Source organism: Salvelinus fontinalis, chromosome 19, assembly GCF_029448725.1.
Source record: "Salvelinus fontinalis isolate EN_2023a chromosome 19, ASM2944872v1, whole genome shotgun sequence".
Classification (NCBI taxonomy): domain Eukaryota; kingdom Metazoa; phylum Chordata; class Actinopteri; order Salmoniformes; family Salmonidae; genus Salvelinus; species Salvelinus fontinalis.
Window position 1 is genome coordinate 3888367 of NC_074683.1, and position 20369 is coordinate 3908735.

Genomic DNA, 20369 nt, shown 5'->3' on the forward strand with positions numbered 1-20369 from the left:
CTCTCTCTCTGTCTCTCTCTCTCTCTCTCTCTGTCTCTCTCTCGCTCTGTCTCTCTCGCTCTGTCTCTCTGTCTCTCTCTCTCCACACTCTCTCTCTGGGAAATTAAATTGCAGGCCCAGCGTTAGTTAACATGAGGGCACGTCTCAGGAATGTACTACCCAGCATGCCCCACTCTACGCCACGCACCTCCAAGCATGGGAGCATGGAGGTCCCGCTGGGGGAGCTATCGCCTCATCACTCACTCTGAGGACATCCTTATCGCACCATGAGCACACCAGAGCTTCCACAAGACAGCTCGCATTGGACACCCCACTCTCCAACACACTGGAGTCCACAGAAATCTATTGATGCTATAGATCTCTATGCTGTAGTGCCGGCTCTATAGGCTACATCCCTTTGCTGGTTACGTCCTAACTATGTATTTCTCCCTCACATAGGGTACTGTACTCTCAACTCATGACTTCACTATATGGACCTCACTCTCACACACTCTTCCTAACATGACAGTCACAGCATCCGCATAGTGTCTTCATGTACATCAAGTTAAAGACTCATATTCTCTGGTGTGTGTCTCCCAACACACCAAATCACTAGAATCACAATAAGTGACTTTATTTGTAAAATACTATGTTAATTGAACCCCTCATCATTTTAGCCATGAAGCGATTTGGTGATCTTCCCTCTGTTCTGCACCTGGACAACACAACTGTCTAAATCAGATCTCTCTCTCTCTTTCTTCTAGAGGTGAGGAATTCACCAAACATGGAGCTGCCTGGGATGGGAGGAGAGAAGCATCCTTCAGCCAGAGAGCAGCCAATGGCTGAAAACACACACACACAAATACACACACACACACGGTTACGCAAACACACACAAGCATACACACACACACACACACACGCGAACACACACATACACACACAATTTATCCTATATACAATACACTTTGCACTTCACAACAATACAGCTTTACTACTATTTTACTTACCTATGGCTCATACAGTACCACTGTGTATAACAATCAAACAGCACATTTGAGTTCTTCCCAACCTAATAACAAATAATAACGTTTTGAGAACGCTAATAAACTGCCATGACATGTAGTGGAATGCAGTGTTGTTTCTGCAGGGTTCTGTTAAATGTATCATCCAGAATGGAAAAGAGGAGTGTGTATAAGAGGTGCAGGAGCGGTGTTTTATCAAGAAAAGTGGTGTGGGGGTGGGAGGTGGGAAGTACAGCCCTAAGAGGGTAATCCCTCAGCAGCTATCCAAAATACCGCAGAGGTCCATTTCCTCCACACACACAGACGCACACACTCACATCAAACATAAAAGAAGTAGCCAATCATGAGTCATGTTGCAATCACTCTAAAATCCATCACTCTGCCTAGTTAGAGACTACATAGTCTACTTACTAATGCAATGAAGCAAAATCAGAGGGAGAAAATAATGTATGCAAACCAAACATCTGCACAAGCAAATGGTACTAGTGTGAAGTTGTGGTATTTTCTCCTGTTTCCTGCTCTCTGTAAGGCCCTTTCGTCCAGCTGGACTCAGTTTCCTCTGGTAAATACTGCCACTGTTGTCCTTGAGAACCATATTTTGTTTTCACAACACAGCTGCTGTAGGCCTCCCGAGTAGCTTGCCTGTGTGTGTGTGTGTGTGTGTGTGTGTGTGTGTGTGTGTGTGTGTGTGTGTGTGTGTGTGTGTGTGTGTGTGTGTGTGTGTGTGTGTGTGTGTGTGTGTGTGTGTGTGTGTGTGTGTGTGTGTGTGTGTCTTCATGCATGTATGTGTGTGTGCACTTTCTCTCTCCTCGGTCGTAAAAATACCATATGTCAGTGAATGTTTTACATCTTAGCTAATTAACGTTTAAGTGGGCAATCAGCAAAATGTTGGGTGTGATGTCTACCTCTGGGGTGAGTTGTCTTGGCATAGGGACAGAGAGAAAATGACATGGGAGGCCATTTCACAAAGTGAAACTCCCCTGTAGATGACATACTGGGGAAGGAAAATAGATAAACCCCCTACTTTTGGCCTCAGAACAGCCTCAATTCATCAGGGCATGGACTCTACAAAAAGTCGAAAGCGTTACACAGGGATGCTGGCTCATGTTGACTCCAATGCTTCCCACAGTTGTGTCAAGTTGGCTGGATGTCCCTTGGGTGGTGGACCATTCTTGATACACACAAACATCCTTCTTTAACCTGTCTCTCCTTCATCTACACTGATTGAAGCGGATTTAATAAGGAATAAGGAATCATTGCTTTCACCTGGATTCACTTGGTCAGTCTTTGGCATGGAAAGAGCAGGTGTCCTTAATGTTTTGTATACTCAGTGTACATTGCAGGCTACTCTTTGTCTTGCCAAGGATTAGAGTAAATGTATACACAGAACGTGCAGAGAGGGCAAATAATTCCACATCCAACAGAGAATCTCAAACCCAGACCAAAAAAGGTAATGCAGCAACATGATGTTGTTTTTCTTGCCCTTGCTCATTCGTTGGATTCCCAGAACCAATTCCCTGGATGTTTGGATGGCATTCTGAAGAAGGGATTACTCCACAATACATGGACACACTATTACTGACATATTTACACTGTGTAAGTAACTGTATTGTAACTGTTGAGCAATATATATATATATATATATATTTAAAAAAAAATATATATATATATATATATAAATATATTTATATATATATATAAATATATATATATATATATATATATATATATATATATAGAAAAAACATCTTACCAGCTCATAGTTAGTGGCAGGGACACAGGACGAAGACACCTGGAAAAGAAAATAAAGAAAATGTTGTATGTTGCAGATTATGCATAAGCGCATACAGTATACAGACAGTTGATACCTGATTTAAACCCCTTTAAAATTTGACCTGTGTGATCCTGAGCATTAGTCCTTTGTTTTTACTGTATGCTTCAATATAGTATGTAGTACATTTCCCAAAACTATTCCATCTTATGAATGTGTATCAATGTGTATGTGTTTAGGTATATCACAGGAAGAATATGACAATACCCTAGTGATCAAAATGTCTTAACAGAGATACAGACAACAGACCTAAGAGATGCTGTACAGTTCATTTTAGAATAGAATGATTTTCTTGTTTACTTCATTGTTCCCATATGATCCATATCAAAGCTGGCTAAATCACTTTTGGCCCAGGCTGAGAGGCTGGGAAAAGAGAACAATACATTAGCATTGAGCTCTGAGCCAACCTCAATGGACAATCTAATAACACAGTCAATTTCCGACTGTGTAACAGTATGCAACAAGTGAAAGGTAGCCTAACTGCTAACTCCTAGCAGCAGTTAACTAGCTTATCTTAGCACCAGAAAGTCAATCATGTTTAAAGGCGATTGTGAAGCCTACTGGAGCCCATGATCTGCCAAGGTTGGCGCTAACCTCTAATCCGATTAGCGCTCTAATGGCTGCGACAATCAATCCCAGAGTTCCGAGCAGAAGCACGAGGACTGGGAGGGGGTAAACAGGAAGAGGATAATAACGAGGGACTCAAATAGAACACTGAGATGAACCGTTTCCACATGAGGACCATCAGCCAAACAGTAAGTTGTCAGTGATGTTCCCTTCCTAAAAAAGTCTATCTTTCACTTCATTTTCAAACAAAATACTTTAGGAAAGGCTAAATTAGAAGCAGGAGACACTAACTCCGATTCAATCAGCTGTTGACCTTTTTCACTTGCTCATCTCTCTATCCCCCCCCCCCCCCCCCCCCCTACACACACACACACACGTTCTCTCTCTTGCTCCCGTAACAGGGCTGTCTGTCAATGCTGGACCACTATCTGTGTTTTAGTGCTAAAAGGTCAGCTGTAGGCTATCGGGGCTGTTAGGCTTTAAAAGCCCTGTCATTCACAGAGGCAAATCCTTGACTAATTGTCCCTTGCGGTGTGAACAGAAGACTTATGGTTTCTTGGGGTCTGCTTTATGTTTACACTAAAGCTAGCACATTCCTTTCTGTCCACATAAAAAGCCTGAACAGTCTCTAACAGTCTCCACCAAAACTCCCCAAATGTTGCTTCAGGCAATGTAAAGCACCGCAAATAAATACAATGGGACAAATCTGTCACGGCAGAGAGTAAATCATGGATTATCCATCGCTAAGCCCATACAGTGGTTGATCTGCAATTCTAATACCGAGCTTGCTACTTCTTTGTCCTGTAAGCAAAAGCCTCATTCAATAGCTCAGTTGTTTTCACAATGCATGGCAGCAATGACTCAATGCTTAACTCTCTCTATTGTCTGTTTCTGATTTCTTTGTTCATGTAGTTTATAAATCAATGTAGTTTATTCATGAAGCTATAAATGGAATGTGCAGATTTTCTAAGCTGACTAAGGCATTACCTTATAACGTTGGGACAGTGAAGGTATAACTGCGACAGTGGTTACTAATTTGCAGTGAAGTTTCACAAACACACAAGAGGTCTGCACAAATTCACCTGAATGCCCATTGGTCCTTACAACAAAGCAATCTCAAGATCCTCAGGGAGCTCAAAGTCAACGGATGTTTTCAAGCTAGAAAATCACACTGGACATTGCTAGTGTGCCTATACAGCCAACACACACGTTGATTGGATCAAGCTAAAAGCATCACTGGACGGTAGCCATTGGGGTGTGAGTCGGCTTATTGGATTCACAAGGTTATATCGGATGCGTGAGTCACGTTGGGTCATCAAAGTCCTTGTCGTTTTGGAGGCCGTTACTCAAAACCCTGATGGAATAGAGGAATGCGGACTGTAAACAGGAAAGCATTGCTATCTGATACCAGCAAAAAGAGGTGCATAGTAGTTAGTTGAGCATGTATAGAATGTAGCATTTGTAGGGAACTATTTAAATACAGTGTACACCCAAATAAATGCTGTATCACTGACTTATGACTGACTGTAACCAGATAAATCAAGTAGCATGAGGACAGCTCCATGGAATGCCACTTGTCTCTTGAGAAAGGCTGCAGTTATTATTTAGAGGTGCTGCGAGTTGACAAAGTACAGTATCTCAGCCTGGTTCAAGCCTCCTCAAATCACCTCAACCATGCCTGCCCATGTCTGCAACTCACCCCCCAACCCTCCCATTCACTCCACACACTGACAGCTGCCCCCTCCATGCCTCTCAGCTCATCCAAGGACTCCAAGGGGCCTGGGGAATGTCTGAGCCCCGCTGAGGTGCCTCCTCCCTGGCCTGGCCCATCTCATCACATGGCCCCCACTTCACCCCCAGGCTCCTGCTGCTAACAGTTAAGTCCACCTGCAATCAGTAACCACTCCGACACCTTGTGTGTTTCACCCGAAATTCCCGCCCTTTTCCACTTGCCCTGCAATCCTCCATGACCCTCCCTTGAGTGAGGAATTTTCAGGGTCGGATTGGTATCGAGGATGTGCTTATCGAGGTTGCCGTGAAGGGTATTTGCTGGTGGGGGAATGGAAAGTGGTCTTTGGGATTGCTTCACAAATCAGTAACACTTGACAAGTGTGTTAAAGCAAGAGCTCTATACTGAGGATTAACAAGGCTAAGGGCTAAGGCTAATCTCAGTCAAATATCCTAATAGGCAGCAGTGGCATGTATTCATTGACACCAAGGGAAGCGCCCCCCCCCCCAAAAAAATTAAAACATATATATATATTATAATAATTATCTTTTGTCTCTCTGTGTTTCATAATTTTCCTTCAATTCACAAGAGGCTGAATGTATCTCAGGTGAGAAAGCATCCGAGGGGGCGAAACAGCGCCGCTCTGACTCTCCACGTGTAGGCTATCATTCGGATACTGTCTGGTCCAAACGAGTATGACATTGTTGCCGCCCATAGCATTGAATACAAGGGAAGCCACCAAGCATTTGGCTTCCCTTGACAAAAAAGTATAACAAATTTGCCAATCATTGTTGAGCTAGGGAACTGTGAATGGTCCTGCGGGAAAAATGTCAAGGGAAGCCAACTTGGATTTGGCATCTCCTATTAAATTGCTTTAAGAGCCTAGGTCATTAACAGAAACAACTTGAATTGTTGCATCTCGTTGTGTTGTTGTCCTCCGGTGGCTAGCTAGCTAAATGTGTCCCTTTCCTAAATTAGCCATGGATGGAGATAGGGATTTGGACTTGTGGTTTTACTTAATTCTCTGTACAGGCCAATGATTATAACGGCGATTCGGCTCCAACCATTAATTCCAACCAATAGTTCAATATGTAGCTAGATGTAGAAGGCTAATGATAACTAACTAACGTTGCGATGAATGGAAGTTAGGCTAGCGACCAAGCATTTTAGTCAGGTAGCCTAGGACAACAAAAAATAAAAGTGTGTACTGTATGACAGAGTGATAGACCGTTTTGTCAACATGAAAGAGAAGAGGATGGCATTGACATTTCTCTACAAGTAGGGTGAGTCAACATGTTTTTCTACGCACACACATGCACGCAAACATAAATCAGAACCATGGACATCCACATCATATTTAGGTTATGTTGATTAGACTAAATTGGTTTTGGTATCTTTCAGCAGAAGTGATTTGATGATGTTGAAATGTTGAAGTTGAAATGGTGCTTGAATAGTGGAGGCAGCTCCATTTTTCTTTGCAACTTGTGGTAACTCTCTGTGGGTCAAAATCAATAGTTATTTAGTGGTCGGAAAATGACGGAAACATTAACTTGCTTGACCATGCTGTAGGTCATGTAACTGTCTTACATGCAATATGCGTTGTGGACTTCACCGGACAGAGGTTGCTATCCGGTTTTGTGATAAAACAAAGGTGTGGTTGAATATATTCTGCGACTGTCTTCCTATTGTTTCGGCCTTTAGGCCTATATATCACAGTGGCAAGGCATATGAACTAACAGGTTATAGAGCAAACAACACAATTATCACAACACATTCAGTGTAAGTTGTATTATGGCTTTTTTTCAGGGGGGGGGACTTGGCTTCCCCAGTGATTTTAACCACACACCGCTACTGATAGGCAGACCAATGCACTATGAATCCCAATGAATTCCTGTGTGACAAACAAAGTTCAATGATGGCCCTCAGCAAAACATTTATTAAACATGGAGCGACCAACAGCTAGGCATGAAATGAATGCAATTTAATGGATTTGAACACAGCTGGAGGCGGAGGGACATAGACTTATTTAGTGAGTAAGTTCGACAAAAGAGCAGAAAAAACAATTGACACAAAGCCTAAAGCACGTGGGCCTATTCAAACACTCCCTACAGCCAACTGATGGCATTTCAGACGTGAGACAGTGTGCATGAATTCCAATGGGATGATGACATTTGGACTAATAATATTGTAAATGCGTAATCCTTGACCACTTCGGGCTCCTTACTTGGCCACAATAATGAGAACCCACAGTAGGCTAGATTGAGACAGAACGAAACAGGTCTACCCATAAAATAATAACTCAGATTCTACCCTAGGTAGCCATTTCCATTGAGTTGTACTCTTGGTTTTAGAGGCCAACTGTAACACATAGTTTAGCATGCATCCTGTAGCCTGGCAGGTGTTCAAAGACTAGGCACAGAGACTGTTAAGAGAAGGACCAGGTGAACACTTAGCATTGGGCCCACCGCAGGTCAAACCGTGGGTAACCACACTGAGAAAATATTAACCTGACACTGAAAACTAGAAGTAAGTAAGTGCAGAACAGAGGGAGAAATTAGTAAAGAAGAGTTGGAAATGTGAACAGATTTGCAGGTGGAGAATGGCACGGTGTGGCATAGAGGATGGAAGGAGAGCCTCAGTGAGCCTCCAGGTGACTTTGTGAATACAGGTGAATACATATAATTGCATTCATAATGATTTATTCAAAAATATGTCATACTGTAGAGCAGGGTTATTCAGTCGCGACCCCATAAGTGTCAAGGCTGTGGGTAACTGGTGAAAGGAGTCAGGCACAGGAGAGCTGAGATGCGTGGACAAGGTATTTAATACAAGATAACACCAGTATAAACACAATACTATGGTGCTGAAAAAATACCGGTACCACGAAATAAACGGGCGTAATAAGAAAACCCGGCAACAAAATACCAGCCGTCAGTAACAGCCTGAACAATAGAACAAACACGCACACAAACATGGGGGAAACCAGAGGGTTAAATTATGAACATGTAATGGGTGCATTGAAACCAGGTGTGTAGAAAACAAAGACAAAACAAAGGGAAAATGAAAAGTGGATCGGCGATGGCTAGAAGGCCGGTGACGTCGATGCCGCTCGAACAAGGAGAGGGACCGACTCCGGCGGAAGTCGTGACAATAAGGGGGAAACAAGGTGGGGTCGCCCCAAAAAACAAATAACTACATTTTAATTAAGAGTACAGATTATTGTATGGGACAATATACAATGTTTTGGAGAAACGCAATTCGACAATTATTTTTAGTAAATGTATTTATTGGTTGCTTTTCATTTTGATAAGAGATTATTTGTTGATGTAAAAATCGAAATTGACAAATTTTAAAGATGTGTCATTAGATTTGGGGTGGGGTCGCAATAAATTATTTGATGGAAAATATGGGATCCCCGCCGAAAAAGTTACTTTCTTTTCTCTTTCTCTCTCTCTGGTTACTTTCTATCAGGACATTGTAATGCCTTTAAGGACCTGGGTAACAGATTCAAGTGGAGTATACAAGTACTACATTTACAGTGGTGGAAGGAGAGGAGGGACAAAACGTTTCCAGACCACTTTAGTTAGCATGGGGGAAAAACATAAAGCCTTTGTCAGTGTATGGGTGCAGGGACAGCCATGACCGTGTGTTGATGCTATCGAAGTGTACGAGCAAGTGTAATATAATAAAGGGTAATTGTGTTGTTGCATTCTGTACATGCTTGTGTTAACAACATTAAATCAAGGTCCATTTCCCGCAGACAAAAGTCCATGGCAAATGGCTCTGTCAGTACTGGATATACAGTCGTTCATTGCTTACAGGGGAGGATGTACAAACATTGTCTTGTTTTGAGCTACTACAGATAAACTACAATAGATACAGCAATATGATCAATTTGACTTATCTGGTTATTGATTTCACAAAACAGTTTAGTATTGCTCCGTTTGGGTTGATGGCTTGGGATCATGGCTTAGCTTGCGTTGATAGTCCTGCAGCCACAAGTGGTCAAAGAAAGAGAAAAAAAAGCAATAATTCTCTTCACAAATTGTTTGATTGTGGCAGTGTGAGAGGTGAGCTGCTGGTGCACTCCAGGCTACCATTACAATGTAATGAATCAATCGTGGTAGGTCAGGTGTATTTCCACAGTGACAAAAATGGGCATAGCACCACTCAAACCTTGAAACCTCTGGCACTGGCATAAACACAAGACCTCTCCTGAGTGCTTTAATGTTTACTCAGACCCAATACATCCATGCATCTGGAAATTCCTCATTGAAATATTCAGTGTGCAAATTCAATTGACTTGGCGTAACCAATAACAGAGGGCTTTCCGTAGCAGGGGCATCTTAGTTTGCAAGATTCTGTGTTAGTTTGGAGAAAGGAATGAAGTGGAATCGCTGGCCCATGTGCCTGTGCCCATTCCCCCTTCAGAACAGCTATGCGTTCCTTTCTCTGTTTTCTTTCAGTGTGAAAAGTAGAACATCTTCAGCTGACTGCCAAGCTCTGATCCATCCCACACTGACTACATAACATTGTTTCCCTTCTCAATATGTAAATAGCCAGTCTTTTTCATATATATCTTATTCTCACTTTCTATCTACAAACTAAATATACTTCCTACAACCCGCCTCACCCAATGCGGTACGGATCTGCTATTTTTATTCCTTATTACTGGAACTTCCATCAGAAGCAAGCCAGCTAACTAGCTTCTAGTCTTTGTTAGCCAACGGCTAGCGGTCTTCACCTTTTTCTCGGTCACCAGCAAGCCAGCCTTAGCTCGGCCAGCCTTAGCTCGGACAACACCTGCCAGTTTGCACAGCGCGATATCAACCCAGAGCATATCGGACTGGTTCTCTCAACCATATCACCGGATTCCTGCTGCTCTGGATCATTACACCGGATCATCGCAGCTAGCTAGCTGCAAACTACTAGTGGCTACTGTTAGCTAACGCCTCTGTCCCGAAGCAAGACCAGCTAGCCTTGAGCTAGCCTCGAGCTAGGCCCATATATCAGCTAATTCTAGGGCTACAATACCTCCTTTGCCAATAGGCCTGGACCATTTATTGTCGACACGGAGCCCTGCTGATCCATCACGACTGGACTGCCGACGTGATCACCCGATGTGGTCTCAACAGGCTATTCTGTTACGATGTCGCCGAAGAACCATCTACTAGCCCCGGCCCGCTAGCTTTTCTGAACGCTGTGTCCCCTGCTCGCCTAGCGTAGTAGTGACTACCGAACGGCACCCTGACTCACCTATTGCGGCTCAAACTCAAGTCCTGTATGTACCTAACTGACCCGCTCTGCCCATTCATCGGCATTTACCCGTTGTTGTCTTAGCTCTCCTGATCAACACCTGTGATTGCTTTACGCCTCTCTCTAAAGTCAAAATGCCTTGTCTACTGCTGTCTTGGCTAGTTCTTATTGTTTATTTCACTGTAGAAGCCTCAGTCCCGCTCAAAATGCCTTACATAGCTCTTTTGTCCCACCCCACACATGTGGAGACCTCACCTACCTTAACTGGTGCCTCCAGAGACAAAACCTCTCTCATTGTCACTCAAAGCCTAGGTTTACCTCCACTGTACTCATATCCTACCATACCCTTGCCTGTACATTATGCTCTGAATCTATTCTACCACGGCCAGAAATCTGCTCCTTTAATTCTCTGTCCCCAACGCACTAGACGACAAGTTCTTATAGCCTTTAGCAGTACTCTTATGCTACTCCTCCTCTGTTCCTCTGGGGATGTAGAGGTTAACCCAGGCCCTGTAGCCCCCAGGTCCACTTCTATTCCCCAGGCGCTATCATTTGTTGACTTCTGTAACCGTAAAAGCCTTGGTTTCATGCATGTTAACATCAGAAGCCTCCTCCCTAAGTTTGTTTTATTCACTGTTTGAGCACACTCCATCAACCCTGATGTCCTAGTCGTGTCTGAATCCTGGCTTAGGAAGGCCACCAAAAATTCAGAAATTTCCATCCCCAACTACAACATTTTCCGCCAAGATAGAACTGCCAAAAGGGGCGGAGTTGCAATCTACTGCAGAGACAGCCTGCAGAGTGCTGTCATGCTATCCAGGTCTGTGCCCAAACAGTTTGAGCTTCTACTTTTAAAAATCCAACTTTCCAGAAATAAGTATCTTGCCGCTTGTTATAGACCCCCCCTCAGCCCCCAACTGGGCCCTGGACACCATATGTGAATTAGTTGCCCCCCATTTATCTTCAGAGTTTGTACTGTTAGGTGACCTAAACTGGGATATGCTTAACACCCCGGGCCGTCCTACAATCTAAGCTAGATGCCCTCAATCTCACACAAATTATCAAGGAACCTACCAGGTACAACCCTAAATCCGTAAACACGAGCACCCTCATCCTGACCAACCTACCCTCTAAATACACCGCTGCTGTCTTCAACCAGGACCTCAGCAATCACTGTCTCATTGCCTGCATGTGTATTGGTTCTCGGTCAAACGACCACCCCTTATCACTGTCAAACACTCCCTAAAACACTTCAGTGAGTAGGCCTTTCTAATCAACCTGGTCCGGGTATCCTGGAAGGATATTGACCTCATTCCGTCAATGTGCAACTTTTCAGGGAAGTTAGGAACCAATATACACAGGCAGTTAGGAAAGCAAAGGCTAGCTTTTTCAAACAGAAATGTGCATCCTGTTGCACAAACTCCAAAAAGTCCTGGGGCACTGTAAAGTCCATGGAGAATAAGAGTACCTACTTCCAGTTGCCCACTGCACTGAGGCTAGGAAACACTGTCACCACCGATAAAACTATGATCATCGAGAATTTCAATAAGCATTTATCTACAGATGGCCATGCTTTCCACCTGGCTACCCCTACCCCTGTCAACAGCTCTGCACCCCCCACAGCAACTTGCCCAAGCCTCCCCCATTTCTCCTTAACCCAAATCCAGGTAGCTGATGCTCTGAAAGACCTACAAAATCTGGAACCCTACAAATCAGCTGGGCTTGACAATCTGGACCCTCTCTTTCTAAAACTATCCGTCGCAATTGTTGCAACCCCTATTACCGGTTTGTTCAACCTCTTTTTCGTATCGTCTGAGATCCCTAAAGATTGGAAAGCTGCCGCGGTCATCCCACTCATCAAAGGGGGAAACACTCTAGACCCAAACTGTTACAGACCTATCCTATCCTATCCTACCCTGCCTTTCTAAAGTCTTCGAAAGCCAAGTTAACAAATTGTCTGGACCTCTGGCAGTTTCTATGGGGGACTCTTTTCTCTGTATACATCAATGATGTCGCTCTTGCTGCGGGTGATTCTCTGATCCACCTCTACGCAGACGACACCATTCTGTATACTTCTGGCCCTTCTTTGGACACTGTGTTAACAAACCTCCAGACGAGCTTCAATGCCATACAACACTCCTTCTGTGGCCTCCAACTGCTCTTCAATGCCAATAAAACTAAATACATGCTCTTCAACCGACCGCTGCCCGCACCCGCCTGCCCGTCTATCATCACTACTCTGGACGGTTCTGACTTAGAATATGTGGACAACTACAAATACCTAGGTGTCTGGTTAGACTGTAAACTCTCCTTCCAGACTCACATTAAGCATCTCCAATCCAAAATTAAATCTAGAATCGGCTTCCTATTTCGCAACAAAGCATCCTTCACTCATGCTGCCAAACATACTCCCATAAAACTGACCATCCTACCGATCCTTGACTTCGGCGATGTCATTTACAGAATAGCCTCCAACACTCTACTCAGCAATTGTATGTAGTCTGTCACGGTGCCATTCGTTTTGTCACCAAAGCCCCATATACTACCCACCACTGCGTCCTGTATGCTCTCGTTGGCTGGCCCTCGCTTCATATTCGTCGCCAAACCCACTGGCTCCAGGTCATCTATATGTCTTTTCTAGGTAAAGCTCTGCCTTATCTCAGCTCACTGGTCGCCATAGCAGCACCCACCCATAGCACACGCTCCAGCAGGTATATTTCCCTGAAAGCCAACTCCTGCTTTGGCTGCCTTTCCTTCCAGTTCTCTGCTGCCAATGACTGGATGAAATGCAAAAATCACTTATATCTCCCTCATTAAATTTAAGCATCAGCTGTCAGAGCAGCTCACAGATCATTGCACATGTGCACAGCCCATCTGTAAATAGCCCACCCAACTACCTCATCCCCATATTGTTAAAAAAAAATGTTCTCCTTTGCACCCTAGTATCTCTACTTGCACATTCATCGTCTGCACATCTATCACTCCAGTGTTTAATTGCTAAATTGTAATTATTTTGCCACTATGGCCTATTTATTGCCTTACCTCCCTAATCTTACTACATCTTCACACACTATATATATTTTTTTCTATTGTGTTATTGACTGTACGTTTGTTTATCCCATGTGTAACTCTGTGTTGTTTGTGTCGCACTGCTTTACTTTATCTTGGCCAGGTCGCAGTTGTAAATGAGAACTTGTTCTCAACTAGCCTACCTGGTTAAATAAAGGTGAAATAATAATAAAAAAGGGCCAGGCGAGGGAAGGGCCAGGCGAGGGGATGGATGTGAGTAACATCTTAGAGAGAGAGAGAGAGAGAGAGGGGGAGAGAGAGACAGAGAGAGAGAGGGGGAGAGAGAGTTAGACAGAGAGACAGAGACAGAGACAGACAGAGAGACAGAGAGAGAGACAGAGACAGAGATGGGCAGACAAACAGAGAGACAGAGACAGATACAGAGAGACAGAGACAAAGACAGGCAGACAGACAGAGAGACAGAGAGAGATGCAGAGAGAGATACAGAGAGACAGAGACAGGCAGACAAACAGACAGACAGACAGACAGACAGACAGACAGACAGACAGACAGAGAGCGCACATGGCAGAGGGGTGAAAGAGGGGTGTGAAATAGAGCCGGCTTTGACACACTCTAAATCCCTGCCATGTTTATTCTCCCTGGCGAGGATTGGAGAGGCCTGCTGCGTCTTCAACAGGGCCGCCTGTTCATTCTCACTCCATCTTTGTTTGGCAGAACTACTGTCACACGGCAGAGAGAAGCTATGCCTTGTTTCTTTTGTTACTGCACAGGGAGGTCACACTTCCTCCAGACTCTTCAGGATGACATGTGGGATCAAGTCTTATTTACCAATGAGGTGACTTGCACATTGCCATGTTTTTATTGTTTGGCAAATGACCAAGCATTGAGAACCCCATGGAGACAGTGAAAGAGGGGAAAAGGGGAGGCAGAAACAAGGAGAGCAATAAAGTGGTAGCCTGTTCACAGATCTGTATGTGTGACCAGAGGAGTTGGCAAGACAGCACAAACTGATCTGGGACCAGGCTAAAAAGGTTGGTTATTGCTTAGAATACAGATAACAGAGGGGAAGGTGAAGGTTAATCTCCAATCACGAGGGAGACTTGTGTCTCAGGATGGTAAGTTGGTGGTTGAGATGTCCCTCTAGTGGTGTGGGGGCTGTGCTTTGGCAAAGTGGGTGGGGTTGTATCCTGCCTGTTTGGCCCTGTCCGGGGGTATAATCGGATGGGGCCACAGTGTCTCCTGACCCCTCCTGTCTCAGCCTCCAGTATTTATGCTGCAGTAGTTTATGTGTCGGGGGGCTAGGGTCAGTCTGTTATATCTGGAGTACTTCTCCTGTCTTATCCGGTGTCCTGTGTGAGTTTAAGTATGCTCTCTCTAATTCTCTCTTTCTCTTTCTTTCTCTTTCTTTCTCTCTCTCGGAGGACCTGAGCCCTAGGACCATGCCTCAGGAGTACCTGGCATGATGACTCCTTGCTGTCCCCAGTCCACATGGCCGTGCTGCTACTCCAGTTTCAACTGTTCTGCCTGCGGCTATGGAACCCTGACCTGTCCACCGGACGTGCTACCTGTCCCAGACCTGCTGTTTTTAACTCTCTAGAGACCGCAGGAGCGGTAGAGATACTCTTAATGATCGGCTATGAAAAGCCAACTGACATTTACTCCTGAGGTGTTGACTTGCTGCACCCTCGACAACTACTGTGATTATTATTATTTGACCATGCTGGTCATTTATGAACATTTGAACAGCTTGGCCATGTTCTGTTATAATCTCCACCCGGCACAGCCAGAAGAGGACTGGCCACCCCTCATAGCCTGGTTCCTCTCTAGGTTTCTTCCTAGGTTTTGGCCTTTCTAAGGAGTTTTTCCTAGCCACCGTGCTTCTACACCTGCATTGCTTGCTGTTTGGGGTTTTAGGCTGGGTTTCTGTACAGCACTTTGAGATATCAGCTGATGTAAGAAGGGCTATAAAGAAGGGCTATATAAATACATTTGATTTGTGTATGAGGGTAATAGCGGATTCCTGCCATGAAACAATATCAGAGTCACAAGTTATTTGAACATGACCAAGCAATGGAAGAACATAATGCCCATATGATCAAATGTAAGAAAGTAAAATGCGATAGATAGATGCGTACCACATTTCATTGTAGTACACTTTATTGTAAAATTGCAATGTATCGTATCGTGTTGTAGCTTATCATAATATGTGTAAGTCTAAGTCTATTGGGATATGGCAACATTAGATTACTCACCCTTGGTTACCCTGAGCTGACATACAGTACTATAACTCAATTTGACTATAACTGCCTTAGTCAAGCCTTGGAAAGCAACAGTTCTTTTGTCTCTCAGGGAGCTGTGGCAGGCTGAGACAGGCTAGCACTGACAGGCAGCCTGGCTGGCATTTAGCACATTTGTGGAGAAGAGTTATGGGGATACAGAAATCCCCTTCGAGGGGCAGGTGGGCTGGTTTGATGCTCCGGGTCTAGTTTTGGAAACACGGCGACAGCAGACTAACTGGCACAAAACATGAGTTATCTCTCAGTGGCGTCTGAGGTCTCTGGTGAGATAGATGGGTGGATGTCTATGTCTTTCTCTATCCCCCATACAGACATGGGTGCGCCACACGACACACATACTGTATGCACAGACACATACACAGACACGCGTGCATACACACATGCTGAATAAGTACAAACTGTTCACACACTCCCTTATAACCACAATGTGTTTTGCACACAATCTCAGAATTGCTGATGTGCAAATAAATATGTCCATAATTGACTCCATTAGAGCAATATTGATAAAGTACATACACATCTCTGGGACGCCAACTGCATACCTTCGCTCAAATAAGCATTGATCACCGCAGTTTCATTCCAGAGCGAATATTGAAATGTTAATGAGCAGAGCAAATAAACTCTTCCATTTGGGGAACATAGAAAGAGTTCCACTTTTCAGTAAACGTTTGTGGGGCCTGTCTCTGTTTGTGGTTCTCCTTATGGACCGTTTGGAGAAAACACATGTATGCTACACAGACAGACACACACACACACACACACACACACACACACACACACACACACACACACACACACACACACACACACACACACACACACACACACACACACACACACACACACACACACACACACAATGTACAGCATACCTGCTTGCACACCCAAAGACTAATACTGTCATTGAACCTTTTATACAAGTCACCATTTCTGCTCCTGTAAGGTAAATCGTAACATTGTACTGTATGACACTGTTGCCAATTGTGACTATAATATCGCAGCCGAATGTGAGTGCAAGAGTCTATGTCAACCCCAGTTTCTCTGTTGAAGATCAGTTGACTGCTCCATGCTGACTGCATGACCAGCCCTGAGGTTTTATTGCTGCTGGTCTGGATGGTGAATATTTGCAGCATGGAAGGATCCAGACCTGGCAAGGTGTTTCCTGCCCTTTTTCCAATACTAAAGTCCCTCCATCAATCAAGGCAGAAAAAGCAAACAAGAACACAAGGGCTTTCTGATGAAACCGTGGAAACAGCTAGGGCCTGCATTCCATAAACATTCCACAGGGAGACTGGGGGCCTGATAAGAGAGAGCGAGAGAGAGAGAGGCCTCATGGGAGGGGATGTTACGCGGAACACAGCCCCCCTTCTCCGCACTCAACTGCTGGCGCGCACCCATGGTTCCCAGGGAGAGAATGTTTCACATAGCGTTCGGGGAGTCGTCTGGAGTTTTGGGAGGGGTAGGGGTGGGGATGCACATGCTGGCTGATGATAATGATGGGTGGGATAGGGACAAAGTAAGAGGGTACTAATATAAACGCGACATGCAACAATTTCAAAGATTTTACTGAGTTACAGTTCATATATGGAAATCAGTCAATTGAATTAAATTCATTAGGCCCTAATCTATTGATTTCACATGACTGGTAATACAGATATGCCTCTAATGGTCAAAGATACCTTGAAAAAAATAGGTAGGGCCGTGGATCAGAAAACCAGTCAGTATCTGGTGTGGCCACCATTTGCCTCATGCAGCACTACACATCTCCTTCGCATAAAGTTGATAAGGCTGTTGTTTGTGGCCTGTGGAATGTTGTCCCTCTCCTCTTCAATGGCTGTGCGAAGTTGCTGGATATTGGAACTGGAACACGCTGTCGCCCACATCGATCCAGAGCATTCCAAACATGGCAAGACAATGGGCCTCAGGATCTTGTCATGGTATCTCTGTGCATTCAAATTGCCATCAATAAAATGTAAATGTTTTCATTGTCCGTAGCTTATGCCTGCCTATACCATAACCCCACCGCCACCATGGGGCACTCTGTTCACAACATTGACATCACCCAACCGCTCGCCCACACGATGCCATACATGTGGTCTGCGGTTGAGAGGCCGTTTGGACTTACTGCCAAATTCTCTAAATTGACATTGGTGGAGAAATGGTAGAGAAATTAACATTGTTAATAATTAACATTCTCTGGCAACAGCTCTGGTGGACGATCCTGCAGTCAGCATGCCAATTGCACGCTCCCCCTCAAAACTTGCGACATCTGTGGCATTGTGTTGTGTGACAAAACTGCACATTTTGGAGTGACCTTTTTATGCCCCCAGCACAACGTGCACCTGTGGAATGATCATGCTGTTTAATCAGCTTCTTGATATGCGACAGCTGTCACGTGGATTGATTATCTTGGCAGAGGAGAAATGCTCACAAACAGGGATATAAACAAACATGAGAGAAATAAGCTTTTAGTGAGCATAGAACATTTCTGGGATCTTTTCAACTCATGAAACATCGGACCAACACTTTACATGTTGCATTTATATTTTGGTTCAGTGTAGTTCCCTACCTCTGGTCTATACTATCTAGCCATGCTGGGGAACATGGAAGTAAGGCACTTCCGTTCTTCTGTGGGAGGCAGCAGGTACAACACAGGTTTTCTGTTAGATATAACAGCTGGACTGCTATCAGTTAGTGGTACATACAACAAAACCAGGATCATAAGCAGGGCACCTCCCCCATAGCTGTCATAAACACAGTATGATCAGTAACAGTATTAGGGCCTTTAGTCGCTTAGTTGCGATTGTAACTAGTTCGCTTGAATGTACAGTAGGATCTCTATTGATCACTATTGATGTGGGAATGGGCATCATTCAACCTCTGTCAGTGTTGCATTACTCTAGACTCCAATAGGTTTGTAGAGGGCAAACTATGAGTTGTAAACTATAGATTCAAAACAATCACTGTACACCAAAACACAATGTTAATGACATAACCACCATGAATGTGATCTTATATAGTATTCTATTCTACTCCCTGGGGTCGTCAGAGAAGTCACTTTCAATAAGCATAATGGTGTAGTCATGTAAACCGCGCTCCATATTTGACTGACGGTGTCCCAGGAGGGTCAAACAGGGCCGTGGATGACTCAGTTCTACTACGGTGGTGGGATGTGGTTGAAGAGACAAAATACAGCGAGCCATTGATTCTGACAGAACTGGCAACCGACAGGGCTGCCATTTTACTGTAATCATCGGGGACAATGTTACCCGCAGCCGCAAATGTAAACCCCCTTGTCAAGCTTACAGGCCACGGCAAAGGCTGGGATTGCGAACAGAGGAGCGGAAACAGGGTCTCGTTCTCCTCTTTTATCCCTTTCCTTCACTCCCTTCCAGCAGCAACCACTGGTCAATAAAGAGCCGTTATGCGAGGCGAGACCGCCGTCTTAATTGCATGGAGGCATTTTGGAGAAATCAGCTATTATTAAATGTCTGGGCCCAGTGTTCCCCATTAAGGGGTATTATAGGGGCTCTGAATGGCCTTAGTCTTGAGGAGCTGGCATGGGACTAGACTTTGTTGGTGGAGAACCGTGAGACCTTTAGATCACATTGTGCACCATGTGTGACTAGAGTATAGAAATAGGATGAGGTTGAGCCCTGACACTGATCTAAGGTCAGTTTTATATTGTGCTATGCACAATTTGTTACTTTACAAGTCATTGGGCAATCTTCATAACATATGATGACAATGGCAATGGCAATAGGATGACTTCAGTCCTGCTCTCCTTTTAAGTGTTACCAAAGCACACACCTGTAAAGCATACCAGATAACACATGGCATGATATTAATTTGCACAATTACGGTCGCTATGGATTTTTGTTTTAGTTACAGTACACCATTCTCTTGAACAACATAGCAATATTATACTTAAAAAAAAAATACATTTTCATTACCTTTTCATAGACGCTTGAGTGGGCATATTTTGGTCACAGTTGGCTTTCCACTGTTTAACTGGCAACTCTTAGCCATGAGTTATCGTGACCTTCTTTAAGGTTACTTTGCCACGAAATGTTCTGACCCTCTGTCAGGTGACAACTGAATGGACAACTATTCACTATGTCCAAAACAACACACAGGATGTTTTCACTCAATCTCCTTAACAAACCTCCATTTAGGTTCGGTCAACATTAATACCGTAGAGGAACCAAAAGTCTTTAAAGTAGCCATGTGTAACATTGGCTGATCTCCTTCAAGTATATGGGGCCTTCAGAAAACATGGCCCTGTGCCCTCAAAGATTTTATTCATCTCACTAAAAGCCAGACTGTAAACAATTAACCGTTGACACATGTATTAGTGCAGTGCTAATGTCTGCTGCATAACGTGTGCCAACGTTAAAGCAGCGTTGAATCTGATGGGAGTGCATACTGAGGCTGGTTCTATTTTTCAATAAACTGGGCACAGTATATGATGACGTACACTGTCTGATGTGCTGTCGTTTCTTGTCTCTCTCTGGAACAATATCGACTTCAGGCCTCAAACTCATGCCAATGTGTTTACTTCTCCTTTGTCCTTTCCTTCTAATCAGCAACTTAGAACAGTCTCCTCCTAGCCAATCAATGATTGTACAATCATTTATCAATTACGTGCCCGTGGA

General features: G+C 44.2%; 1 protein-coding gene across 10 annotated transcripts in view; it reads right to left on the reverse strand.

The window, feature by feature from the left end:
* The window catches only part of tns1b (tensin 1b), a 268646-nt gene that overhangs the window by 105087 nt on the left and 143190 nt on the right, over positions 1-20369 (reverse strand). For all 10 annotated transcript variants that reach the window (XM_055870385.1, XM_055870386.1, XM_055870384.1 and 7 more), the window contains one exon: positions 2758-2796. In XM_055870385.1, the coding sequence (XP_055726360.1) occupies positions 2758-2796 (39 nt within the window). The remainder of the gene's footprint in view (positions 1-2757; positions 2797-20369) is intronic.